Source organism: Vicugna pacos, chromosome 17 (assembly GCF_048564905.1).
Source record: "Vicugna pacos chromosome 17, VicPac4, whole genome shotgun sequence".
Lineage (NCBI taxonomy): Eukaryota > Metazoa > Chordata > Mammalia > Artiodactyla > Camelidae > Vicugna > Vicugna pacos.
In genome coordinates this window covers 26,239,844-26,267,287 of record NC_133003.1, presented here as the reverse complement: position 1 = coordinate 26,267,287, position 27,444 = coordinate 26,239,844, and the positions used below count along the sequence as shown (strand labels likewise).

Genomic DNA, 27,444 nt, shown 5'->3' with positions numbered 1-27,444 from the left:
GGGTTGGAATAGGTAAACGTAATCCTTTGCCATTATTCATTTCACTTCCCTGAATTCTGTGGTATTTCCGAGGAGTGGCTGCTTTTCTTCTGGGTTAAGTAGAAATCTTTGCTTAAGTCAAAACCACTTACTTTAAATACATTCAGAGACATTAGGATCTTTTGCCCTGGGAGTGTTTCTCGTGTTTTTCAAAGTCAAAGAATTGTCACTTGACCTTAATGGACACTTACAGATCCCCGAATTAAGGATTAAAGTAAGTGGAGAAAAGATGCTTTTATCCAAAATTTACTGATTTATTGAGACAGATTTGAGAAGTCATAACAGTGTCACTTTATTGAGCATTGATGATTATTGTGGCAAAGTGTACAAAATTAAAAGGACTTGGGGTTTAATTCTGCTATTTAGAATTATTTGTGGTCCCTTTTAGGAGGTTGAATATTTGCAAAGAAGAAAAAAATCTTATTAAAGTCATTCCAGTTAAAATTAGTAAGATGTGAAATTGCTATGGTAAGTCAGAACATTCCTGAAAAGTTAGAAAATGCGTTTAGTTTCCTAGATGTTTTGTGCACAGGTTGGCATCAGGAAGACGAAATAACACTAAATGGTGAAATTCTGTCCTGTTCATTTAGAGATGTTGCTACTATGTATCTTTCTTGCTTAAAATTTTTCTCCAACATTTGTTTGGTGTCAAAAATTGTCACATAGCTGAAATTAGCAAGAAGAGCTATTCCTATTCTTAAGTAGTCCTGAGATGCCGAGATGCGCTTTTCTTCTTCAGGCAAAGTCCATTTGAATACTTGTCCAAATGTGTCCTCCAGGTAGGTTTTCCAGTTGGTCATGAAAGGAGGATTGTTTATTGCTTCTTATCTGGAAAGGGTAGACTTGAGCTATATTGGAATCTGGTCAGTATCAAATCTGCACATTATCAAGCCACTTTCTAATGAGATCGTATTCTTTTGCCAAACAGCTTCATTGCATGCCTACATTCAACAATTTTGAAAAATATTACGCTTTTCTAGATTTTCCTTCCAGAGAAAGGAAGTTTAGCCAAAGAATTTGAAAATCTGCTCTTACATACTCAGGAGTTTGGCAGGTAATGGGTGGTTTGGGAACAAAAGTCATTAGTGAGAGTAGCCAAATCAGATTTCCAAATCCTAATACACAGATTTAGGCACACAATATTGAAATTTGTGAACAACAAATAAATGAGACAAAATTTTAATTCCAGCTTCTTCTCCTGTCTCTGTGAAGAGAAAGTCAGCTTCTTCTGTGCTAATAAAGGGACTTGGGTTCCCCTGCAAATAGTGCACCTATATTCTCCTAATGCCCTGTGGCCCACATAGAACATGGAACAGGCAACAACACTGACCATGCCAGCTGCCTTTTAAAAGAAAATGCCGATTAAGAAAAAAACAGCCTTTCTGAAGAAACAATATGGCAAGAGGGGAAGTGAGGAAATGCTGTCCTTCTTCAGAGGAAAACTATTTCTCTTATCAGATTCTTTCCACTTAAGGTAAGTCTTGTGTGGGAGAGGCCCCGGGGGGAAGTGAGGGCACATCTGGGGAACCAAGAAAACATTAAAAAAATAGTTTTGCCTTTATTTATAGGTAAAGTATAGTGGTTAAGTCCCTGATATTTAGAGAAAGATTACCAAGGTTTAAACCCTTGCTTAGCAGTTTTGTGGCTATGGGCATGATCATTCATTCATTCATTCATTCATTCATTCTGAGGACTTTCTCTGGGCCAGTCACTGGAGGTTACAGCTCTGAATAGGACACATGAGACCCCTGCCTTCCTGCAGCTTACATTATAGTGAGGGGGAACAGAAAAGAAAGAAATATGCATGCTAATGAAATAAAATAATTGTTAAAAATGATGAAGAAAATTGTTCAGAGAATCATAAGCAGGGGACTCAGGAGCTCCAGTAGGTCACCAGGTACACTGAGGTGGTGACCTGAATGCAGTGAGGGCACCCAGATCGGAGGAACAACATTCTAGACAGAGGGAACAGCAAGTGCAAAGAATGCATGGTGATGAGCCTGGCAGGCAGGCCAACTTGTTTAGATTTGCCTGGTAAATGGAGGATTCTGTGCAGGACTTCAGGCAGGGGAGCGACAGGATGTGAGCTGCACTGGGGAGGGCAAACCCTCTTGTCCTTGTCCATCACTTCAGGGATAACACAGGAGGAGCCGTGACCAAGGAATTCAAAGGACACTGTCCAGACAAGTTCAGAATTCAAGGTGGACTGCTGGGTGTGAATGCTGTGGTTCCTGATGGTAGTGGTGAAATGAGGGCAGGGAAGCTATGGCTTCATCGTGGACCAGAGAATGAAATAAGGACAAATCTTTGACAGATCCATCGAGTTGAACTCGAATCAGGCATTCCTGGTGTCACTTATTCTGGTGGTAATCATGTTTGGGGCTTAATGAAGTGAATCCGAAGCTTTAAAGAAAGACTCCACTACCGTAAGCCTTGTGTGGGAGAGGCCAAGGGAAAAAGTAGGGGCACATTTGGGGAACCAGGGAGATACCTTAAAAAATAGTTTTCTCATTATTTATAGGTGAAATATGGTGCTAAGCTTCTGTTTTATTTAGAGTCAGATTACCAGGGTTCAAACCCAAGAGTTTGAACCCTAGAACAGCTTGGGTTTATGGAAGTTGTGACCTTTGAACCTTTTCTTTTCTCCATATCGTACGGATAATAGGATCTGCCTCTTGAAGTAGTAAGGATGAAACAAAGCAGTGAATATAAAGAGTTCAGATGGGGCTGAATGTAATCTGGCACATAATAAGAGCCCAATAAATGCTACCAGCAATTATTACTATTATTCATTACTCGTTATTATCTCAGCACTTATCAGCCTCATCCTTACAGAATTCTATCCTGCAGACACGGTGGATCTTCCTCTAATTGCCTCCCATATTTCTCTCCTCTTCCCAGACCTCTGCCCCTACCCTCCTCAGGCAACTCATTTGTCTCAGGATTTTACTCAGAGACCCATGGACAGATATTCCTAGTGTTGAAATCATCACAGAAGTTTTCTTCTCCATGGGCAGAGGCTAGAATGAGGCATTTTGGACATTATCTCTATTGCTGGAACATCCCTAATATATTCTAATTTACAAGTGAGGAAATCGGAGCTCAGAAAGGAAAGTGACCTCTGTAAGGCTCAGGTCTGTTTAACCATGATGTCCCTTAAAACTCAAAAATAAAGCATCCATTAAGCCCCCCCACCCCACCTCCCCCCACACACATAAAACACCATTGACTATAAAAAATAAAGAGGGCTCCAAGTTAGGAGAGCACTGTGATTAGGCCCAATGCAAGGAGAGCCTGAGGCTCTCAAAGAGACTCCTTGAGTCTGCCCAGTGTCTAAAATTGTCCTCTAACCTCAAAGGAACCTCTGTTCCCCACCCCCTATCCCCTAGGCCTGTGGCCGGTGGCAACACAATGTGACGGTATTACTTTGACTGTGGCCATGTGGTGGTGAGGAAGCCCTGACCCCCTTCCGGCCTCTTTGTCCTGTTTAGTGCTCCATCTGCAGCCCTCTCGCCAGCAGCCCGGCTGGTCTTGACTCTGAGGTGGAGGAGTAAACATCTTGGGAATCTTTATTAGTTTATTTCTGAAGATGGAGCCTGTTTGTCCCTGGGGCCCCTCCCTCTTTTATGGCCTCCAGCCCTTAACAAATTCTAGTGACTGGAGAGAAAACCGCTTTCTACAGCGGATCATTAAAACACCACCATAAACCCAGAGCCATAAAATATTATTTGCTGGGCATAAAAGGGGGGTAGATTTTCCCAGAATGACAACCCAGGCCCTGCTTTCTCCCACTGGGAAAGGCGGCACAGGGATGTGATCGTTCATAAATTCCTTATCTTGCACTCTGTTTTGTGAAATGACCCCTATTGGGAGAGCAGCCAAAAATATTGATTTATTTATTCCACAGACTCAAAGGCGTTTTTAATGAGTGGAGCATGGCGATGCCTTCCCAGTGTGTCTGCGGATGACTCAGTCTGTGTGCACACACCCAAATGCACACGTGGTTTGCGAGGAGAAATTGTGGAGTTCCAAAAATTGGAGGTCTGTCAAATAAGAATCTTCAAAGATGGAGATGAAGAGGTAACAATTTCCCTCCTCCCAAACTGCTCACCTCCCAGCCAAATTAGCCAATACCCATGGTGGGACTGGCTCTTACAACTGAGCCTGGCTTTCCAGAGCAGAACCTGATTGCAGGTTCAAAGTGGATTTCCAGTTGGTTCCCCTAAACATTTTCCTCTGGAAATAATCCCATCCTCCATGCATGCATCCATTTGGCCATTCAACAAAACTGCTGAGCACTTACTAAGTGCCGGCCGGGCACTGTTCTGAGCACTGGAGTGAAGCCATGAAAGACACTTGTCACAGAGCTTACTGCATCCTTGTGGAGTGTCGTTTCAGCACACCCATTATTCGTATCATCAGATAAAATTCACAATCTTTCATCAGAGTCCTTGGGGCCAGATAGGTTTGTCAGAAATTTTGGAATTTTTTTAAGGATAAAATGGGGCATATGATTATTTAGTTTGCAAAGAGCCCCAGTGAGGTCTGGGGAAGTACCCAGTAACCCAACACCGTTCATATTTCTTCTGTGAAAAGTATGAACATTCACTCCAACTGGGATAAATTAAGACTATAAATGGTCTTGTCATGTGAGGTCCAGCTTGGCCACCAAAAGAGCCTGAAAACGTATTTTCAGAGCTGCCTTTTGTAGAGCAGGTATGGCATGCCCAGTGCATGCCAAGTTCTCCTCCATCCTCGCAGTACATTCCCACCCTACTCCTGATTTTCAAGGTCACCTGTTTCATTTTCACTGCTCTCCTACCAGGTAGGTCATTATATTTCTGTTTTTCTCTGTTGTGTGGTGAGGTCATTATATTTCTCTGGGGTTTTTTCATTTGCATTGTAACAAAAATCGGTATTTTTGTTACTGTTGTAGTATGTGTGTGTTTAAGAGGATCTTGAGCTACTGAGAGGCTAAATGACTTGTGTAAGGTTTCGCAGCTAGAGAGTGGCAGATTTGGAATTGGAACTCCAGCTTTCAGAGTTCACAGTCTTAACCATAACCTAACACCAGTTTCCACCAGAGGAAAGATAGCACAGAAAAATAAAACTATTGGGGCTATGTCTACTCACACAAAGGCAGTCTGAGAGAAGCAGGCAATTATCCAGATAATTCAGAATAGAGCAATTGAAAAAAAGAAGGTTTGTGGTTGGGTGGCTAGTGTTTCTGGACTGGCTGTATGGGTGGAGCAAATTTTCAGGTCAATGGCTCTGCTTTTCACAGGAATAGGCTCCTATTAAGTGCCCACCTCCCGTCACTCATCACTCGGGTTATGCCGAGGCTTCAGCACCCTTTGGGAGCTCCATTCTTAGCCAGCTTACTTCCTGCCACTTCTCAGTGCCTAAGCTCTGAACTGGGTGCGCGGAACGAATGCCGCAGAGCCTCTCTAGGGTGCCTGAGAAGGGTGTGCTCCCCATGGCCCAGAGACTCCCAGGCTGCAGCCGCTGGGCAGAACAGAGCTGGGGAGAGGGAATTGCGGAGGGACGCTGCCCAGGGGCGATTCGCTAGATGGAGACCCTTCTTTGTTTAGCCCCTCCCTCCTGAGGGCAGATCTAAGGCTAGATTGGAAAACTGGAAAATGCCCGCGGGTCGTTAAATGGTCAAGGCCTAGAGAGGGTGAGGAGGAAGGGGACTCAGGTGAGTGGGTGATGTCCCAAGGGGAGCTGTGATAACCTTGGGTTCCCTCTCCTTCAGGCTGCGTGCACACCTGGTAAAAGAGAGCGCGGAAGGAGCAAGGGCTTTTCTTGCAGTTTCTGGGAAGTCCATACTGCCATTCTGGTAAGCCCTGCAAAGGAGGCTAAGACTGTGGAGGGGTACAGTCAGCTGGGACAAGTAAGGGCCAGGAAGGGACTTGTGAAGGGTGAGACAGCGTCGTTGGAGCCTCTCCTCTTGCGCCCTAGGGTGGTAAGCCAGGGATGGGAGTGGGGGACCGAAGGAACAGAACAGAACAGCCACGGCCCGGAAGTACCCAAGCTACGGATTTTGCGCCTTAAGGTCAAGTGTATGCCAGATGTATGGCGGAAATTGAATCGTGTGTGTGTGTGTGTGTGTGTACAAGAATTGCACTCCAGTGTGACGCACAGTTTGGAGGTGGCGCCCCTGACATGGAGGAGGTGGGGGATATGTGTGTCCCAACCCCGCCCAGCCTGGGTCCGCAAGACCACCGGTGTCTGTAGTGCCTAGAAGTTGCAGTGCCTCGGTGGAACCCGGTTTTGCCGAACTTCTTAGGCTTCTCACCTGAGACCAGTCAAGATCCACCCCGCAGGACCATGCGACACGTTACAGCCAGATGCTCAATCGTGCACCCCAGAACCCAAATCTACACTGGGGGCGTTGCAGGATGTATACGCCTACCCTATTCTCCAGCCCCCAGGCTTAGTGACCCTCCCTCAGAGGTACAAATGGGGAGGTGGTCCCACTAGAGGTTCCGTGGCATGGCTGCAGCTCTCGTGCACCCCTAGTGCGAGCTCAGGGGTCCGGTCCGGGAAGTTGGGGTTCAGCTTTCATCGGGTAAGCGGCTTTGGAAGGAGAGAAGAGCGCTGGGCGGCGGTCAGGCAGCAGATGCGAAGTGGACCTCTCTCTTTCAGCAGATGCCTGGGGGATGGGGAGCCGAGAGAAGGGGGCTAGAGCAGGGAATGTATTCCACTCCCCCTGCACCCCAGCTCGTGGTACGGCTTTAAAATCCTGCGGAGTTTGTCATAGGTCGGCCTCACCACGCATGCGCATAGGCAAAGTTGAGGGTTTTTTTCTCCCCTCCAACCCCCCCCCCTTCTGTTTCCAGCCGCTTTTGGTTCTGTAACTTAAAAAAAAAAAATTTTTTTTTCCCTTTGAGAACACCAGGGGAAAGAGGAGTCCGGAGAGAGGGAGGGAGAGAGGGAGGCAGTTGGCCAGGAAGGCCGGGGGGTGGGTGGGGGGGACGCGGTCCCTGCGGTCGGTCAGTCTGTCTGCGGGGCGCAGGATCGCGTGGAAGGCTGCTGCAAGTTCCGAAGCGCCGCAGAGTCCGGTTCGGTGAGGCCGCTGCCGAGCGAGCTCCTCCCGCCGCCGCCGCCGCCGCCGCCGCCGCCCGTGCCCCGACCACCCGCTGCCCGCCTGCTTGCTCTCCTGCCCCTCCGGCCCCGGCACCAAAAGAGGAGGTGGGCAGCCGCGCCGGCCATGGACCGCCGGAGCTGAACAGCCGCCGCGGAGCCCCTCGCCCTCGCCCCTCCCCAGCCCCACGGCCGCGGTGCCCTCGCAGCTCCTCGCCCTTCGCCCTGGAAAGGCGGGGGAAAGAGGGGGATTAACCAGAAGAGAGTAAGAAGTGGGTGGGGAGGGGGGAGCCAGTGTCTCCCTTGGGGCAATCGCCCATCGTCTCCCGAACCCACTGGAGGCAGAACGAGGACGTCGAGGACGACTTTTACCCAGTTTGCGACCCCCCCCCCCGCCTTTGCCAAACCCTAAAATGAAAGGACAAAAGTTGGCGCCGACTCTTGCAGCTCGGATGGCGACTTGTGCGTTTTCAGCGGCATCTCTCGGAGAAAAAAACGTGCGCGTTTGATTGTTCTGTGGACCCCAGGCTGCAGTGCGTGTGGGTGGGTGTGTTTGGGTGTGTGTCTGTGTGTGTACACAGACTTCACAAACTCATTCGCGGCCACAGGATCAGCGCCTGGAAGCAGACGTTTCGGCCACAGACTTGGAGAGGAGGAGCTGGAGATCAGGAGGCGTGAGCCGCCAGGAGTCTGTTGAATCCGTGGTGTGAATGAACTGGGAGCACCTGGGCGCACGGGTCGCCTCCCCCACTCCCCGCCCCGGGGCCAGAGTTGACTTGTGGGGCATTTTTTTCACCATCTTGTGAAGATTTTTTTTATTATTATTTGTTGTAAAGTCTTTTGCACAATCACGCCCACATTTGGGGTTGGAAAGCCCTAATTACCGCCGTCGCTGATGGACGTTGGAGAGGGAGCGCCTCGCTGCGGAGCAGTCGCCTGCGCGCCCTCTCTGGACCCGCGGCTCCCTTGTTGCTCGCCGGCCCAGCCCTGTTTCTGCTGCTGGCCGGCGGGTTTCGGCGCCCCCTCGGTTCTCGGGCGCATCCTAAGGCTGCTCCGGCTCAGGCACCCACACTCGGGCTCCAGTAACTGCTTGGGCTCCGATTCACTGAGCCTGCCGGACGCTCCCAGAAGGAGCCCGCAGCTCCGCACTGGATCGTCCCCCCAGGCTTAACCCGGCCGCTCCGCTCGGATTCCTTGGCTGCCCTCGCTCCGGTGGCGACTTCCTCCCCGCGCCCCCTCCCCCTCGCCATGAAGGTAGGTGTTCTGTGCGCCGCCGAGGCTCGCTACTTTTTTTTTCTTTACTTTTTTTTTTCTTCTGGAAGTTAACCTAATCTCCCCCCTTCTGCCCCCACCTCTTCCTATCCCTCCATTTCTCCTTCTGCCTGGAGAGGCTAGAACTCCCGCGTAGCCGGCAGGGACCCATACCTCTTCACCCCCGCCACCCCCCACGTACTGTCTCTGTCTCCCGGGAGACCTCTTGTTCCACCAAATGTTCTGCAAACTTTTTAGACTTTGGAGAAAAAGTGGGGAAGACAGGCAGAAAAACAAAAAGCTTCACGGACGACTTTCCTTTTGCCCCGAGAAACTCAAGTGTAATTTACTATGTATATTTCAGTAACAGCATAATGATTCAATTCAACAAATATTTACCAAGTGCCCACTGCGCGGGCACCAAGAGGGTGTGTGGCCGAGGCTCAGAAAGGGTAAGGGGACCCCTTGTTTGAGAGACCGTGATGCCAGACAACAGGCCGATTACCCCAGAGCAGCGCACCCCCAGCCTGCCGCAGCCGGAGGCCAGGTTGCAGGCTCGTCGTGGCTGGGGAACTCAAGCGCTGCAGGCCCTGTGCCTTTAAGAGCGCCTGGCGGGGGGCCAGCGCGCACCCCGGAGCGGGGAGCAGGGTCGCATTATTAGCATTATTAGCCGCCACTGGGTGAGCTCCGCACTTCGCAGCGGTGATGGGGGCGGGGAGTGCTGGCAGTGGTGGCTCTAATCCTGTCCGCTGGGAGAGCGCGCCCCGGCCCCCTGCGCGGAATCTGCCTAGTCCTTTAGAAACATTTGGGCCTCCGCGTTGGGAGAGCAGGCGGGGGGCAGTTTGTGAACTCTTGTTTGTTTTAATTGTCAGTTGTATGTTAAAGCCGAGTCACACACTCCGAGGGTCACCGAGAGTTCACTTTTACAAAAAGTTAACATTTCTTCCTGCAATATAATTTGCTATTTTCCAAACAACTTTTCTTCTCTGTTCTCCAAGCTTCGGTCTTTATTTTCATTTTTCTTGATCTTTCTCCTTTTCAGTTTTCTAGAAAATAAGGTTGGGATGGAAATTAAGATGTTTCCTAAAGCAATTACCCTCTTCCCCTCAAAAAGATTTTTTAAAAAAAGCCAAACTTGGAGATCCCGGCCTTGTTTTACTTTACAGTCGCAGTCTGGCATCGGGGCCCCTTCTCTCTCGCATTTCTTTAAGTGGACAACTGTTTAGAAGTCCCTAGGAGCCAGCAGTGGGATCGCAGCTCCTCAGCCCCTGCCCTCCCGCCAACGTTCAAAGCTGCTCTAAGCCAGATGCGGAGATTTTGTTTCTAGGTAGCCTCTGCCAGAGGAGTTCCGAGGGGGAAATGGTGAAAGCGCTCAAGCGACGGGAAGGCATTGGAAATTGTGTCCGAGTGTGTGAATCTGTGCCCTAAGTCTTGTGTATGTGCGTTGGGGGTGGGGGAGTAAAGGGTCAGTTGTTCTCTGGTCTTGGGTATACTAGCCTTAGCCCAGCCCAGTGTCACAAAGGAGGACCCTCCCCAGGAGGTCCGGCGTGAGAGTCCCTTGCTTTTTCCCTCCGCTCGGCGGAGCGCTCCGGTGCACAAGGGGTTAGCACTGTGCGCGCAGGGCTCAGTTCGTCCCGCTGCCTTTTCTTCCTCGCGGTACGGTGCCGGCTGCCCCCTGTTGACCGCCTTGAGGTAGGACGTCTCAGAGTCTCCGTTCCTTGGGGCGGGCGGGCAGCTGCTTGCCTCTTCCTTTCACCTCTGGCTCTGCACATCACTTGGCGATCACCGGTCCTACTCTCTCCGGAGGGCCCCTCGGAGGCCCACTCGGAGGCCCACAAAGGACAAGCTGCTCTGCGTGGCCGCTGCAATACGGAAGGGACCAAGGGTCCGACCCAGCAAATGGCTCGGGCAAGTGGAGGGTTGGTACCTCCTCTCCAGGGTGTAGAAACGGGAGCATCGCCCTAAGAGGCCTCTGGTTTGCCCTTGGCGCTCTCACCAGTTCTCTCTGTGGTTGAGGACAAGTGGTACTTTATCTCGGCCTCAGTTTCTTCGTCTATAAGTGGAGTTGAGGCTGCCTCTGAAGAGTCGGGGTTGAACTGTGCTTTAATTTTTTTTCTCCTTCCTCCGACATTCAGCTCTTCTGGACAGAGTTGAGAGCCTGTGTCTAGAGAGAGCTAGACATCTTGTATGAGAAGGTGTAAGTGGTACTTGTGTGTGAGGGAGAGCGAGAGCGAATGAATTGTCTTGCAATCTGGAGAGCCGTGTCGGGGTGCATGCGGGGAGGAGGGAACAGAACTAGACTTGGCCGCCATTCTTCCCTTGGAGACTCCCTGTTACTGGACCTGCTGTCAGATCCGAGTTGGAGCAATCAGAAGCTGCACACCTTATTTACACTGATTTGGACTCCAGGAATTCCCTCCTCCACCTTCTCTCTCCTCTCCCCCACCCTCCCCAACATGCAGTGATGTGGACACATTCCGGTGGTACGGAGCAGTCGCTACTCCCTTGTGCCCATGCTAGAGGTGTAGGGGAGCTCCTGCTGCTTGTCAGCTCCACCAAAGTGGACCTCCTATCATCTTGGGCCAGTCCATCCTTCATAGTCCCTTCCGCTTCTCTCGGCGTTCCCGGGGGCAGGACGTCCTAATTTTGTGGCTGCAACCAAGTTTTTCAACCGCAGTTTTCTCCATCTCTTTCCTTGATGTAGGAAGATAAAGCAGTGGGGGAAAAAGTTTATTTCTCACCAAGAGCTGAGATTCTTGGAGCGTCGTATGCTTTTCTCCACCACGAGTCCAGGTCAATCTAATTTCTTCCTTCCAGAGATTTCCGCTCATCATTTCCGCTCACAGAGATTTGGAGGGCGGGGAGGGTGGATGGCAAGAGCCTAGTGAAAATGGAAGGGGATGCCCAGACCTTAGTGAGGTAGCGCCAGTGGCCGAGGGCCTTCGCCTTCTTTGCGGAATTTCTCTTTAGAGGCCTCGGACTAGGGTGCTTCGTGGGTTTGCATGCGCATTCTGAACCTTTTTGCCGCCTTCGAACGTCCTCTAAGCTAGCGTGACGGTTTCCTCCCTCACGCCCCTCATCGCTCTCGGCTTGTTCGCTAGTTGATAACGTAGAGTTAAGGAACACTTTTAACGCGAAGGCTTTGGAGGAGAGACAGAATAAGCAGCCTCTACGTCCGTCTGTTCTGGGCTGGAAACAAGGGCGCACAAACGCCCTACCCCCACCTCACCCTCCCCTGCGCTTGAACGTCTCATATGCCCCCAAGCCCTCCTCCCCATCGCACACTGGGAACAGATTCCAAGGATCCTTACAAAGTCAGCTTCCTAGGGCTGTGAAACTGTTCAAAAACCTTTAGCCCGTTCTCTGGTAAACTCAAGCTTCTGCCCAGAACTTTTGTTTTACCCTCGGTTTGACAGTCTCCGAAGAGGTCTCGTTTCGTGCTTTTTTCGGATCGTATCTCTTGGTAAACAAGCAGGGATGTTTACCCTAGAGTCTGTGTATTTATTAATGAGTTTGCTGTGGATTCCTTCAGTCTTTCAAACTTGTGGGGCCTTTTCTGGGTTGCACGGAGATTGGAGTGGGAAGAGGGCCAAGGTGTTTCCGGGCGAGCGCACGGGGTTAAGTGGAGACGAGACTCGCGGGGCTCTCCCGCCCGATCCCCTTGGGGGCACCTCCGGCCTACCCTCAGCCCTGAGCAGAGACCCGAGTCGCGGAAACCAAATGGCCCGCTCCCAGTTGGCGCCAGCTCTGTGAACGGGTGGACTCTCCCCGGGGTCGCTGGGCCGAGAGGGGGTTCGGTTTGTGTGGCTTCGCCTCTAACAAAGAGATCCGCAGTAATCCGCCGAATCTGTTATCAATTTCTCAGCTGCCCGCGCCCCGCCCTGCGCGCCCCGCCTGTCGGGAAGCTCGGAAAGTGCGCGCAGTCGGCCACGATCTCCGCAGCCGCCTCGGAAGCACGTCGGAGCGTGTGTGTGTTTGTGTGTGTGTGCACGCGTGAGTGTGTGAATGTGCGCGCGCGCGTGTGTGTGTGCGCGCGTGCACGCGTGGCCTTGGCCGCCGCTGGGGAGAGACTTTGCAGCCGGGCCTTGCGTAAAGGCAGCCTTTGCAGCCTACCCCCTCCCCTGAAGGAAACTTGACACTTGGGGCGGGGGTGGGGAGGGAGACCAAACCTTCTCTCTTTGGCTGGGGAAACCCCAGGTTTCTATGCTCTGGGATGCGGCCCCAGCTTTGTGGCGTTTGGGGGGACGAGTGGGCCATAGGCGCGGATCCCTGGGTAGATGGCACTAGGACCACATAAGCATTTCCTCTCGAGAAGCCCCGAGGAGTCCGGGCCAAAAGGGCAGCTGGCAGGGAAAGGCCATGGCGCGTTCCTGAGCCCATTTGCGTTTCCACCTCTGCCTAGGTCCCGTCAGTCTCTTTTCCGGCGCAGGTTCCGGGCCAGGCCCTTCTGCAGCCTGGGGAAGGTTCACCTTTCCTTTTCCGAGGAAGGGGCTCCCTTGGGGGCTGCGGGCGGCGCAGTGCGCCGGGTTACTCTTATCAGAGATGTAAAAAGAGATTTTGGAAACCCGCTCCTCCCACTCGCACCCGCCACTGCCTCGTTCCACCGCCGCCTGCAGGTGGAGAAGTCACCAGTGGGGAGGACCGGCTTCGAAAGCTTCCAAGGCCACCCCTTGCCCCCGAAATTCTTCACAACGGGGGTGTTCGCCGCCGCCGGGGCTCTCTGCGCCCTGGAATCCAGGGGCTCAGCCGTGGTGCGGGAGCCAGTACACCTCTGGCTCCGCCGGGGACTTGCTCGCACGGGCTCTGGCCTCGCCCTGCACCTTCACGTTTCGGGACTGACCCAACCGAGTCTGAACTGGGCTGGAGGGTGGGGTAGCGGTGTTCGGAGACCAGGCTCACGGTGCCACGATGGCGAAGTGGTCAACAGACCAGGACCAAAAGGAAACTGGAGTCCTCCTTTGCTTCCTTTTCCCTTCGTGGCAGCTGCCAGGAGTGGGGACAGGAGGGGCCGATAGGGAGACTGAAAAATCAGAACGAGGGGGGCGGTTGTGGGGAGGGCAGAGCAGCGATCCCCTCTCTGGAATCCAGAACTCCTTCTTTCCTCTGGGGTGTATCCCTTCTCTGGGGTACACTGCATCCAAGGAGGATGAGGCCGAAGGCAGGGAGAGGGCACTATGTTGCGGTCTCCTTGGTTGGGAGAGCCGCTCTCTGCCCCCATTATCTTCTGTGCCCCCCACTTCCTTCTCCCCACTTCAGTCTGGCTGAAGAGCATCCTAAGGAAACCCAGGCTGCCCTTCCTCCCCCTCTGGAAGTGGCTGGCCCCAAAGCTGGCGTAAACTGATTATAAAACAGACGATGTTAATTCCGAGCCGCATTTCCCAGCTGGGTACTCTTGCGCGCCCTGCTCCCGGGGGCCTCGCCCCCCACCCCCTGCCCTTCCCTCCCGCGTCCTGCCCCCACCCCCCACCCCTGCGCCGGCCACCCCGCCTCCTCTGCAGCCACCGGCGGCGCGCTCCACTCGCTCTTACTCGCCTTCTCGCTCCTCTCGCCCATGGAATTAATTCCGGCTCCACTTGTTGCTCGGCCCAGGTCGGGGAGAGGACGAGGGTGGCGGCGGGTTCCCGAGTGAATTTCCGAGGAGGGACCGAGCACGGCGCGAACTAGAGGGGAGCGAGGGGGTGCGGGACGCGAGCAAGCAGGAAGGAGGCAGCGCCTGGCACCGGGGCTTTGACTCAACAGCATTGAGACATGTTTGTAATCGCTGGCGTGCCCCGCGCGCAGGATCCCAGCAAAATCAGATTTCCTGGTGAGGTTGCGTGGGTGGATTAATTTGGAAAAAGAAACTGCCTATATCTTGCCATCAAAAACTCAAAACGGAGGAGAAGTGCAGTCAATCAGCAGTAAACTTAAGAGACCCCGGATGCTTCCGTTGTTTAAACTTGTATGCTTGAAAATTATCTGAGAGGCAATAAACATCTGCTCCTTTCTTCCCTCTCCAGAAGTCGATTGGAATAGTAAGCCCAGGAGTTGCTTTGGGGACGGCTGGAAGGGCAATGTCTTCCAAGTTCTTCCTAATGGCTTTGGCCATATTTATCTCCTTCGCCCAGGTTGTAATAGAAGCCAATTCTTGGTGGTAAGTTCGTTCTATGTGCATATTAATTTTTTAAAAAAGATTCAGTTGTATGATGCTGCAGTATTTAAAGCTGAACCGTGAGTTCGGGTGCATTCATCTAATATGTGTGTAATGTATTTTATTTATGTATACCTTTAAATCAGAATTTTCTTTTAATTTGCTAACACTGTGAAGCTTATCTAGCTCTATAGGGAATCAGGACCTAGAAATGTAGACCTTTTTCTGTGAGGCCCTTGGTCAGATGTATGCTTGTAGTACAGCATGGAATAAAAAGGAACTGAAATTCGCTTCTCTAATAGTTGTAAGCCTATCTATAAAATTTACTTTTTGCCACCTCTAGGTAGTAAAAATGAGTTCCAACGTTTATTTTCTGTCATTTGAGGTTATTAAACTTCAGGGTCTGAAGCAGGCAGGGTTCTAGGAAGACAGCTAAACTCCAAGTGGGGAGGTATTTGGGGCTTGAAATTTGATCAAAAGGAGGTTCACTTGAAGTAGTCAAATGTCCCAAAACGAGGGTTTCTTTCCGGTAGGGGCCTTGAGGAGAGACTGCAGTATATCCAGAGGATTATTTTTGACGGTGTTCTGGATATTTTTTCGCTGTAAATGAACAGCATTTTTCTGACTGTCAGACATGACTTCTGTTCACTGGATACCCCATCTTGGGTCCTTCACAATCGCATAAGGAGCCCTTTTAAAATGTCCAGGATGGGGGAATTTTCTTTAGCCTATATACTTGTCCCACTGTTCTTCCCTCAGTCAGAAGGAACTGTTATCTCCTACCCAAGTCTAATTGTGTCTCCTTTCAGCATTTATACATTTTTAAGGCAGATCAGTCCAATTTGTGGGGCAAAGTGTGTCACTTTCTCCAGTGTCAGAGGCCCATCCCCTAGACTGCCATTTCCCCCCTTTCCGTGTGGATGTCAGAAATTTTGGTTCAGGTACGTGGCAACAAGGGGCAAGGAAGGGAGTGAAAACTCTGAAGAGCCAGATGGTGGGATGGGGGCTACACAATACCTCCGTTTTCTGAGCAGAGTTTAAACAGAGGAGTTTTATGAAGCCCGTCTCATACTTTGTCATGAGGACAAGCAGGAGAGAAAAAGCATCTGTGTGCTTAAAACTCTGTATTGCTGACATGTCTTCAGGGGGCCCACCTTGAGAGCTCACGTAAATCTTGAATGCACATCTCCCCCCCTTTTCAGGTCGCTAGGTATGAATAACCCTGTTCAGATGTCAGAAGTATATATCATAGGAGCGCAGCCTCTCTGCAGCCAACTGGCAGGACTTTCTCAAGGACAAAAGAAACTGTGCCACTTGTATCAGGACCACATGCAGTACATCGGAGAGGGTGCGAAGACAGGCATCAAAGAGTGCCAGTATCAATTCCGACACCGGCGGTGGAACTGCAGCACCGTGGATAACACCTCTGTCTTTGGCAGGGTCATGCAGATAGGTAGGAAACCACTTCACGTATTTTTAACTGTGTGTATAAACTTTTCTCCTAGGAGAAGTCCTTAGTGTTATTTAGAAGCCTGGTGAGGAGGGACTCGTCCATCAGGGTGGTGGCTTGAGGATTTTGTCATTATAGCTACTTGTGTTCTTTCCTGTCCTCACACCTAATTATATGTTTTGGTCAAATCAGGAGGTGGGGGCATCAAAGATGCATCCATTTTTTCTGCACACCTAATTTTTTTTTCTAGAACGCATTTTGTTTAAAATGGTAGCAGAACCCTTATTTTGGTTTCTTAAAAGTGGATGAGGAAAGCTGAGTCATTTATAGCCTTTTAATCTTCAAGATGCTTTAAGTGTTAGAAGTTTCCTAACTTAAGCCACAATTCAAATGGCCCAAGTACTGAACTGTCATCTTTCAGAACACTGAATGTGTTGGTAGCATATAAGGTTTTCACTTTTCTAATATAAGGAAAGATTTCCTAAGGCCATGGAGATATAGATGTATGTAAATATATCTTATCTTATATAAAGCTTTATTTTTAGTCCTAGAAACAATTTTAATTAGAAGTGATCCAATTTACATTTGTGATGGTCACTGATATAAGAGCACATGCTTCAGATCTCAACTTAGAAACAAAAAAATTTTAGTGTCTCACTCACCGTCTAATTCTTTATTTTCTTTATTTTAAATGTGTTTTTGAACTTGTTAGTCCATTCAGGGAGGAGGTGGCATTAAAACTGGGCTGAAGGCAAAGAATTTGGAAAATCACTTTGCCCCCGGTTTGGTTGAACAGCATAGGACACAATCTGACAGATGTGGTCCTGTGTGTTTTCTAGTGAGTATTTTCAGTCTCTCTACTTTTATGCAAACAAGCCCTTATAATTAATATGACTGCAGTGACTCCTAAAATAAGCAGCAGTTTTTCAAAGCAATTAACTATTTATACTGACTGAAGATAAAAAGTTGGCTTAATATCCGTCACGGATGGATAAAATGCTTTTTTAGAAACCTGAAAAGTGCATTCATTGAGAACAAAAAAAGAGTTGTCAGTGGATGTTTGAGCCAAGTGGCTTCCCAAACTAAAATAATACAGGACTGGAAGCTGTTCCTCTAATTGAATGGGGAAATGGTCTGCAGCTTCAGCCTGCACAGTTTCATAGGGCTTTGTCCTTCCTGTTAATGATTAAAATGTGCTAATGTATATACTGGGATCTGAATCTAGGAGCTGAGCTTCAGGGACACCAGGACTTTTTCCCTGAACACGGGCTGCCTTATGTAGTTAACTGGGGGTGGAGTGGCGGTTTCATTCTCCTGCATTTTGAGATTGAGTCAATATAACTGCTTTTTAGCTATATTAGGATGGTGACCTGTCGGCCTTTCGCCCTCACCTTCGCCTTTATCTGTTCCCCTAAACTGTCCTCCTCTCCAACTGTGGAAGCACTTTTTCACATGTATCTGGGTTAGTGAAGAACCATACACCTCTGATGCTAAACCAGGAAGGGAAATGGTGCTGGGAACTGTGTTTCTGTGTAGTCACTGGAACACAGCTTTAAAATCGTCTTCATTCGTAGCCTGTTTGTTTGGGGCCAAAATGTTTGCTAAGGGATTTGAGTTCTGCTGAACATTTACTTAAAATGTGGTCCAAAGAGCCTGCTTCCTCAGGGAACAAGTAGAACCCTGGGGACAAAGGCTTGTATTTAATTGTCTCCTGTAAGTACACTCCGTGGTCCTCAGCTGTGTGGCACTGCCGTCTGGGTTGATGGGAGGTAGGCGGGAGTGGAGCCCTCCTGGATCCTACCATCAAGTCAGCTGAGGTCCTGGGAGGATGAAAACACCTCTCTTGCCACATGTTCCTTAGGTGCCTGAGGTCTGAGAGCAGAATGCTGGTGGGGACTTCTCTTTGCTATTTACAAAACACATGGAGAGACGAAAAACAAACAGAATAGGTTTTTATAGATGAGGAACATGGACCCAACTGTGGAAAAGTTCCTTAACTTTCAGTTTTCTATTTAGGGTATATCTGAAGAGAATGAGAAAAGGGAACACTGAAAACACCTTTGATGCTAGAAGGTGTGTGTGTGCCTGCTCCAGAGCACCTGGGACACCAGGGACGTGGAGGATAGTCCTTGTCTCTGAGGATCTGACCCTGTGATGGGGCCAGTGTCTGGCAAACTCAGGTGCCACCTCCAACCCTCACCGTCTTCCTGGAGGCCAATCGAGGCACTGTACACAATCACCTCATGAAGTGTCCGCCCTTCCTTTTGGAAACTTTCTCATTTTGCATGCATGCTACCCCTTTCCTTCCCGCTTTTGTCTCCATCTTGTCTTGTCTTTGTTTCCACGCTGTTAAAAAAAAAAAAAGTGTAAGAAAAGGCGCCATTTTGAAGGAGGGTGAGGATGGGAGGAGATGTAGAATTCACAGGGGAGATGGAACTGGACGGGTAGTATCCATCCAGGGCAGCTGTAGCTCCAGGCTGTTAGCCAGAGAGCACTTTTTCAAGCTGACGTTGTCCCTGCAATGACCAATTAGCTTAGAGATTTCTACCAGGTTTGTATTCCTGGACAGAAAAGGAACTGGTCAAGATAGACTGATGAAAAAAGCAGTGTGGTTATGTTTTGTATAAAAGCCCTTTTATGCTCTAGATCCTCACAGGACAGCGTTTGATTTCTCCTATCGCCAGAGGATTGTTTATCTCTCTTCCTCTGGCTACCTCTTCATTCTACAAATCTCTCATCCTGGGACAGCATTTTCTGTATTATCAGCGGTAATCCTCCAAGCACTCCCGAGAATGCCTGCTCTCTTTTCCCTCCACTCCCCCAATGCTCTCTGCCTCTCTGATTCAAGCTAGATAGAGGTCATACCCCACAGGAACTTTCTGGATCCTCTTGCCAACCACCAGCACACTCCTCAAGTTATTCATTTTTCAAAATGTGGGAGGGAAGGTCTGGTAATTCAGAACCATCGCCATTCCTGGAAGGGAATCACAGATGGCTGTGGATTGAAGTTGTGGAACAGGAATCCAAGACCAGGGCAGCCTGCGGGCCACAGGAATTGGCATGGCCGCCCCCCTGCAGGATGGCCCTTCTGGGTGGGGCTGAGTCCTGTTGTCAGCTGTTCTTGTTCTGCCCCCCACCCCCTCGCCGCTCCACAAGAGATTGTTAGCAAGCTCTTTTAATAGAGGTGAAACTGATTCTGGTATTCCAGGGCCAGAAGGGGCCTTTTTTCCCCCTGGGCATCTAGTTCAATACACTTATTCTATAGTTGAGGAAAGTTAGGCCCCCCTCATCCTGCCCCCAAGACCCAGCCTCAGCTGGCCAGGTGTTAACCCTTTCTCGCTCTAAAGTGTTGTTACTGAATCAAGTGACTTCTTGCTACACATAGAAATGTCTCCACATAAAAGCGGAGATTTAAATAGTCCAGGATCCCCTCCATTTTTCTCCTTACAAATAGAGCTCCTGTAGAGCCCTTTTACAGGAAGACAGTATTCTTTACAAATTTTAGGGAAGGGGAAAACATGTTTCCCCTAGGCTTGTAGCTTGTATATTCTTTTCAAGTTTCAGGAAGAATTTTTTCTTTTCCCCTTCTTGCTATTATCCCAACACTTTGAGGTAAACGCTGCGGGGGAGCTGCAGAAGTGACGTTAAAGAACAGCAAACAGCAGCCCATTTGAAAAGGAGACCTCATCCTCAGGAGTGAGAAATATTCAGGCCAGTCAGCTCGGGCTTTAAGAAGAGGCAAATTTCATTTCTAGCTCTCTAGGAGGCAGTTTAGAAACGTCCTCTGGGGTTGTCGGGAGCTTGTTCCGAGACAAGACTTCGTGCTGCAGGTGGAGGAGGGGGAAGCCAGGCTCCCTTGCCTGTGGCCACGCGGGGTGGAGAGGGGCAGCTGCGGGGTCTGGCTCCCCTTGGGCCTAAGACTTTGAGAGGCTCTGAGCCTAGTGAATTCTGTGCTCCTGCCCAGTAGGTAACTCGGAATGAAAATAGGAAAGTGAGTGGGAAGAAGCCTACCCCAGTGCCGCGTCTTCCCTCAGTGACTTCTTTCGTGGGCATCTGGGGAAAGAAGAAGTTTGTAATCATTTGCAGAAGAGGTATAGAGACAATCAGTGCAGCACTGCTGAGAAGCCTGCCTTGGGCTCTGAAATGTCAGAGCAAGGCTATCAGGGATCTGCTGCTCTGTCATGTGTTGCTTTTTCGTGTTTGGGGGGGGGGGATGTCTCACGGCTTCCCCTCCAGGTGGGCCTGGGGTGGCAGGGGGTCCTCCCTGCTCCCCATCCAGGAGGGCGGGGGCCGCGGCGTTGGCGCCCCCGCTGACCTGTCCTCGCCCGCAGGCAGCCGCGAGACGGCCTTCACGTACGCGGTGAGCGCCGCGGGGGTGGTCAACGCCATGAGCCGCGCGTGCCGGGAGGGCGAGCTGTCCACCTGCGGCTGCAGCCGCGCCGCGCGCCCCAAGGACCTGCCGCGGGACTGGCTGTGGGGTGGCTGCGGCGACAACATCGACTACGGCTACCGCTTCGCCAAGGAGTTTGTGGACGCGCGCGAGCGGGAGCGCATCCACGCCAAGGGCTCCTACGAGAGCGCGCGCATCCTCATGAACCTGCACAACAACGAGGCCGGCCGCCGGGTGAGTGTCCCCGTACAGGGTCCCTCGTGGTGGGGTGGGGAGTGTCCCCGTCTCCGTCTTCCTCTCTTCCTGCCTCTGTCTCCGCCTCCCATCCTAGCTTTTCTGGTGTCAATCCCCGTCTCCCTGCTTCTGTCTCTTTCTCTTCACCCCTGACCCCTTCCTGCCACTACACACAGGCCCTCCCCACCGAGGCCTGCGGGAGGGGACGCATCCCTCCGCGGCCATTCCAGCCAAGGTGCTCCTTCAGTGGCCTGAGAAAGATCTTTCTCTTCCTTTTTAATTAGTCCCCAGTGCAATTGGCCAGCCCAGCTCTGAAATCAAAATATTGGTAACATTCACTCTCCTCCCTGGAACAACTCTGTGGTTGGGGGGTTGGGCTTCAGTTGGGGAGAGGGACTTACTTATCCCAGTAGGTGCACAGCTGAGAAAGCCCCACCCCAGCTTCCAGGGTTAACTCCCCCCCCTTCTTTCCTCCGTGCCCCTCCTCGTGTCATCAGATAGCAGGCCTGATGGACTGAGGGTTTTTTAAAAAGAGTTTTTCTAGGAAAATGAGGAGCATTTTTAGCAGTGTGGAATTTTATAGGTCTGACCATCAGGCCAGTCAAGGGTAGCCCTGGAGAGAAGAGAGAGCCCCTCAGAAGTGTCCAGAAAGTCCTTGCAAGGCAGCCCCAGCCTCCCTGTTCCAGTCTCTCCTTCCCCTGGTGGGGATGGGAAAAGCTCCCCCACAATAGTTAAAAAGACCCTTTTTTCCCTGCGGTTAAACACATGGCACTTTATGGCTGCTTTAAAATGAAGGGGTGAAAACTTTTCCTAACTTTGGCAGCACTGAAAACCAGGGCCATTATTTTTTCACAGAACCCAAGGTAGGTGCCAGGAACTTTCTGGTCAGAGATTTCACTCTTCTGTATTTTGGGGTGAGGAAAAGGGATGATAATCACAGAGTAAAATCTAAAGGACTGGAAGGGGCCTTCCAGCCTTCTGGCTGCACACTCTCATTTTGAAGATTGGGAAACTGAGGCTAGAGGATCATTTCGGGTCCTGAAGGACAATTAATGGATTGAGATGTAAGCCCAGGTGTTTTTGTAGAAAACTCATGCATCGTGGCTCGGGAGTAAAGGGCTATAGGTTTTGAGATTAAAAGAATCTAGGTTAAAATCCCATTTTGTTTATTCCTTCCTGTTTCTGAGCCTCAGTTTCCACATTTGCACATCTGTCAAATGGACATTAGCACTTGGGGGTTACTGTAAGGACTCACTGGGATCATATAGATTGAACCTTATGAAATTACCAATATTTGACCATATCTGACCTACCAAGTAACAATTTCGTAAGGTTCAATCGAAGGGCTGAGTACAGTGTTGACCAGTAGTAGTAAGTGCTTGATAAACGAGTGACTAAACATTATGACGCAAAGGGCACAGGGAAGCCAAGATTATCTAGATCACGCCAGCTAACCTATTTCTTCTCAAATTGGATCATAAATATTTGGCAGTGTAGGGGAAAGACTAAGCTCTGCAGAAATTTACCTGTGGTGCCTCAAGGGGTCAGATAAATTGCTCCAGGGGAGCTGGCCTCTCTTTTCTGAAGCCTCCCATTGCTGCTGTGTGGACTGTCCCTCCTCATGGCAGCACCGACACCACAGTGGGCTGCCTGCCCTGCTCTCTGGGAGCCTCGGACCTCGGTCCTGTCCTCGCCAGGGGCCCATTACCTTACTCTGTGCCTGTGCACAAGGTGCCCAGCACCTCGGACCAGAAACACCTCCAGGACAGGTGTGGCTGACTCTTCTGTGCCCCACTGGTGCCCCTGTGTGGTGCTTTCATTCATCTTTGGGGAGTTCTTAGGCTTCTCACATGGTGAGAAATCTGCAGGGCCCCCAGCAACCAAGAAGAACGGGTTAAGGGATTTCCGGTCCGAGTGGAGGGAGGGGATTTTGGAGTGGGAAAAGCACCTTTAATATAAATTCATTTAACATCTGCATTTTTAAATAGGTTTCTTTGTTGTTGGCAGTTTTATAATTGGAGCAATGAACTGTGCTTGGATCCTGATGGATGGGACTACATGGAAGACCGTTTCTCTCCAGGAGTGGGGGGTGCAGGCAGGAAAGTTAGACATTCTGCCAGGAAATCATATTAGAATCTCCAAGGGACACTAGCTCTGGATTTTCCTCCAAGGGGAGTGAAGGTTAAATATATTTGCAAAACCCTTCCTCAGACTTGCTGAGGGCCTGAAACACTACGTCAAGGGAGTACACTTTAGGCCCCCTTTCAAGAAAGCCCCTTATGCCTCCCTGGTGGAAGCAGCCTCCTCACTCACTCCAGCCTCCAGGTTCCTGACAAGCCCTCTGCCGTGTGCCCACACTGTGCCAGCTCTGCTGGGTCGCTGGCACAGGAACTGTGGGCAGTCAGCACTGTAACTAGGCAGCCAGCAGCTCCCAGGCTGCCAGGCCCAGTGCTGTGGGGCCAGACCCATGGGTGCTGCCACTGTGAGGCCAGGGTGACTGGCCCAGGACTAACATCCAGATGCCCTGCCCTCACCACCCTGAACATTGGATTTACCGATTGGATCCTGCCTGCTAAGTCCTTTCATGCATCTCCTGATTTTATCCTCGTAACAATGCTGTGAGGTTGGTACCATCACAGATGGAAGACAGAGGCTCAGAGAGGTGCAGCCAGTTGCCAGAATTCAGGGACAGAGTCAGGACAGAACTGTGGGTGCTCTTAGCCCCAGCAGTGGGGGTGGAGGGTAGGGACTGCGCAGGAAGGAGTGAGAGCACCTGAGATCCAGGCCCAGTTCTCCCACACTGAAGCTGTGTGACCCGCGAGGGCCACTTCCCCTCTGTGCATCACCAGGCCATCCTCTGATCCAGCCGGGGTTACAACCTTGCCGGCAGGACAAGGGTGTATATAGGCTCTTACCACAGTCCCCATACACAGCAGTGGTGATAGTAAGAGTGAGGAAAGACTGAACTCACCCGGCCTGGGCTGGACACCCTCCCAGCCCTACCCCTTACCAGCGGGGTGTCCATGGCCAAGCCGCTGAGCATGAGCTTGGAGCCCACCTGCCTGGGCTCCATTCCTGGCTCCCCTCCTTCCCAGTGGTCGGGGAAGGAACTCACCTGCCTGGGCCTCACTGTCCTTCCCTGAAATGGGGATGAAACAGCTCTGCCCTCAGAGGCGGGTGGTGGGGATGAATCCAGATGACGCAGATGGGGAATGGAGAACAATCTCTGGGATGAGTGTTCGAGGTATAGGAGTTGCTGCTAATGTCGTTTTCCTGAAAAAAAAGAAAAGCAGATGTTACAATTTTTTTCTGTTCCCCTTCAAAACCTGTGGTCACGATGATGATGGTGTGTAACGAGGGGCTGAGAGCATCTTTATTTTGCAGACTTTTAAAGATGGCAGCACAAGGCTGGTGGTGGTGGAGAAAGAGGGGGAAGTAGCCCAGGCCCCTGGTGACCTTGGCTCCGTCTAGAAGGGGAGCTTTGTTCCCCAGCCCGGGCTCCTGGTGACTGTGTGTCTGCTGACCGTCCCCTTCTCCCCACAGACGGTGTACAACCTGGCTGACGTGGCCTGCAAGTGCCATGGGGTGTCGGGCTCGTGCAGCCTCAAGACGTGTTGGCTGCAGCTGGCCGACTTCCGCAAGGTGGGCGACGCCCTGAAGGAGAAGTACGACAGCGCGGCGGCCATGCGGCTCAACAGCCGGGGCAAGCTGGTGCAGGTCAACAGCCGCTTCAACTCGCCCACCACACAGGACCTGGTCTACATCGACCCCAGCCCCGACTACTGCGTGCGCAACGAGAGCACCGGCTCGCTGGGCACACAGGGCCGCCTGTGCAACAAGACGTCCGAGGGCATGGACGGCTGCGAGCTCATGTGCTGCGGCCGTGGCTACGACCAGTTCAAGACGGTGCAGACCGAGCGCTGCCACTGCAAGTTCCACTGGTGCTGCTACGTCAAGTGCAAGAAGTGCACGGAGATCGTGGACCAGTTCGTGTGCAAATAGTGGGCGCCCCGCCGCCTGCCCATCACCCTGCCCGACTCCCAGGACCCACTTATTTATAGAAAGTACAGTGATTTTTTTTTAAATATTGGATTTGTTTCTTCCCCAGGAATTGCAACGGAACCATTTTTCTCTGTTCCCATCTGAGAATTCTGTGGTTTATTATTATTATAATTATTATTTGGCAATAATGGGGGGTGGGAATCAAGAAAATATTTATTTTGTGGATCTTTGAAAAGGTAAGACAAGACTTCTTTCGAAGGTATAGGATGAGGGGGGAATAACACAAACCTTTACTTAGGTGTGCGCACATCTGGAAGGTAAAGGAGATTCTCCGTTTCCTTTGTCTCAACCATGGGGTCATATGGGACAGGTCCATCCAGCTGGAGGAGGGTGGCACAAATCTACGCACGATTTAGTGTCTGTGGCCAGAAGGACTGGTCAGCGCTCTGGTGTAAGCTGAAAGGTCTTGAGGGACAACAGCAAAAAAGTGAGACCCCCACCCCCGACCTCTTTCCCAGGGGCTGCCAGCCTGAAAACATTTTCAAAGTGGTAATTTAAAATATAAGAGCAAGGATCTCATATCCCTTGAAGAAAAAGGTTTACCTTGTATCTCACTGTCCTCAAACATTCCACCTGCAGATGGTCCTATTCTAATAGCTACTGAAAACAGGGAGCAGGGAGGGGAAGCCCTAGAAGATAAAATTAAACTTAATTCCTTTAAGTCAGTGATTTGAAGCTGTTTTAGAAATCAGGTCATCCGATTGGAAAAGGACCCGAGTGATTCTGGGTACTTGAGCTTTTGTTTGGAGAAGGGCAGGGGAGGTTGGCTTGACTAAAAGGAAAACATACTGCCATTTTATTAGGGATACTTGGTTAATAAATGGTAACAATGAAAATAATAAATGAATTCCATTCACTGCACCCAAGCCGAAAACCTCTCGGGGGGGGGGGGGAAGGTGAAAGCCGCCCTCCCTGCTGGACCCCAAGGCCTCTGATTCCTCCGTGCCTTGCTGCCATGTGACGCCGGCCACGTTTCCAAACAGCAGCTCCACTGGGTCCCCTTTGATGGTAGGGCAGGAAATGAAACATTAGGAGCTCCACTTGGAAAACAGTTTGCTACTTGGGGATTTTTTTTCCCCTTAAAGCATTTATTTTGAGGAGCAGTTTTCTATGTTTTCATGACATTACTTGGTACATGGACTTCAAAGGTGTGGCAGTGTTTCCCTGTTATGATCCTGTGTTTAGACTCCACTCATTTTCCTATTATTCTGCAGGTGTACCCTAAAACTGTTCCTCGTGTACTTGAACAGTTGCATTCAGAAGGGAGGTAATGTGGTTTCATGGTGCCTGATAACTCAGTCTTTTGTATATAACATATATATATACATATATAAATATAAATATAATTATATCTCAGTGCAGCCCGTGATTTAGATTTACAGTTTATCTGGGGTTATTTTTCGGTCTAGAGCCTTGTTGTCCTTCACTGCAGTCCAACTGGGATTTTTCCAAACGGCTTCTGAGTTGCACTGTGGCCCAGATGCCCTCATACCCTGAGCACCATGAAGCAGCCTTATTTCTGAGGAATCTGGAAGGTCTTACTGATACGCACGTAGGTTTTGCGGATTTATCTTCCCTGCCCTACCCCTGTTCTCAGCCTCTTTTCCGTACCGTTTCTGGAGAGGGCATTACTTGTTCTTGTTCGTTGTAGACGTGGGAATAGAGAGAAAGTCAAGCATTGTCAGTGTCTCTTTCCTTCGTTCATTTTGCCGAGTGGAAACCGGAGCCCGTTAGATCTAACAGTACCTATTTGAGTCCCTAAGGAAATTTAAAAATTTGTTCTAAACCAGGACACCTCCTTTTTCCAAAGAGTGCCATCCAATGTGTTATTTCAAACTTCTACTGTTTTAAAAGTTTGGAAAGATACACATCTCCTGCAACCCTCGTGGGCTTGGTGGCCTTCCTATCACCTCAGCCACCTGTGGCTCCTAACTTATTGCACAAGGATATTCACTCCCCCTCTGATGCAGTGAGTTGCAAGCAAAAGATCTTGAAATGAAAAAGCACTAATTAGTTTAAAATGTCACTTTTTTGGTTTTTATTATACAAAAACCATGAAGTAATTTTTTATTTGCTAAACCAGATTTTGTTCCTTTTTAGTGATTCATGTTTATGAAGAGAGTTGAGTTTAACAATCCTAGGTTTTAAAAGAAACTATTTAATGTAAAATATTCTACTTGTCATTCAGATATTATGTATATCTTCTATGGCCTTTATCCTGTACTTTTAATGTACATATTTCTGTCTTGCTGTGATTTGTATATTTCACTGGTTCAAAAAACAAACCGAAAGGCTTATGCCAAATGGAAGATAGAATATAAAATAAAATGTTACTTGTATATTGGTAAGTGGTTTCAATTGTCCTTCAGATACTTCATGTGGAGATTTTTTGAGAAAACACGAGGGATAGTTTAGGGGTGACTACATGTCAGGATAATAGAAGAACAGAGAGTTTTACCAAAACCAAACTATTTGGAAGCTTCAAAAGAGTTCTATATGTAACCGAACAGAAGGGGAATTCTCTTTTCCTGTGTACGTTCCTCAAAAAAGGAAATCTAGCAGATGGCTTAAAGCTGGTTATAGGAATGCTCATTCTTGGAGCACTGTGCATGTAACTTAATTGTTTTACAGCATGATGGTGTTGTAACATCTCAGAGAAGAACCGAAAAGGCACATGCTTCTAACCATGAGCAGTATTTTAGTCCAAAAAAGGTATCAGTGTTCACCACTGCAGCTAGCGTGCCTCTGTATTTGAAGTTACTATGGATGGAGAGTCTCTTTTGCCCCTCGGAAGGTAGTTTT

General features: G+C 49.9%; 1 protein-coding gene and 1 long non-coding RNA gene across 7 annotated transcripts in view; one reads left to right on the top strand and one right to left on the bottom strand.

The window, feature by feature from the left end:
• The first annotated feature begins 3,948 nt into the window (after positions 1 to 3,948).
• Positions 3,949 to 26,981, top strand: WNT5A (Wnt family member 5A). 4 transcript variants are annotated; one of them, XM_072941517.1, is made up of 6 exons: positions 3,949 to 4,119; positions 5,795 to 5,878; positions 14,376 to 14,509; positions 15,709 to 15,959; positions 20,288 to 20,580; positions 24,124 to 26,981. In XM_072941517.1, exons 1-6 carry the CDS (start codon positions 3,964 to 3,966, stop codon positions 24,580 to 24,582), a joined length of 1,377 nt encoding a protein of 458 aa, XP_072797618.1. In that variant the 5' UTR covers positions 3,949 to 3,963; the 3' UTR covers positions 24,583 to 26,981. The 4 variants fall into 4 exon arrangements, with proteins under 4 accessions (XP_072797618.1, XP_015091623.1, XP_031542268.2 ...); XM_015236137.3 differs by lacking the exons at positions 3,949 to 4,119; positions 5,795 to 5,878 and adding an exon at positions 7,017 to 8,379; XM_031686408.2 differs by lacking the exons at positions 3,949 to 4,119; positions 5,795 to 5,878 and adding an exon at positions 13,863 to 13,965.
• LOC107033211 (uncharacterized) overlaps positions 17,892 to 27,444 on the bottom strand; it is a 45,269-nt gene continuing 35,716 nt past the window's right edge. For 2 of the 3 annotated variants that reach the window (XR_012060674.1, XR_012060676.1), the window contains exons 4-6: positions 23,696 to 23,853; positions 18,822 to 20,009; positions 17,892 to 18,302 (exon numbers count right to left, since the gene is read on the bottom strand). This is a non-coding gene — a long non-coding RNA (uncharacterized lncRNA). The remainder of the gene's footprint in view (positions 18,303 to 18,821; positions 20,010 to 23,695; positions 23,854 to 27,444) is intronic. The other variant, XR_012060675.1, reaches the window with a different exon arrangement.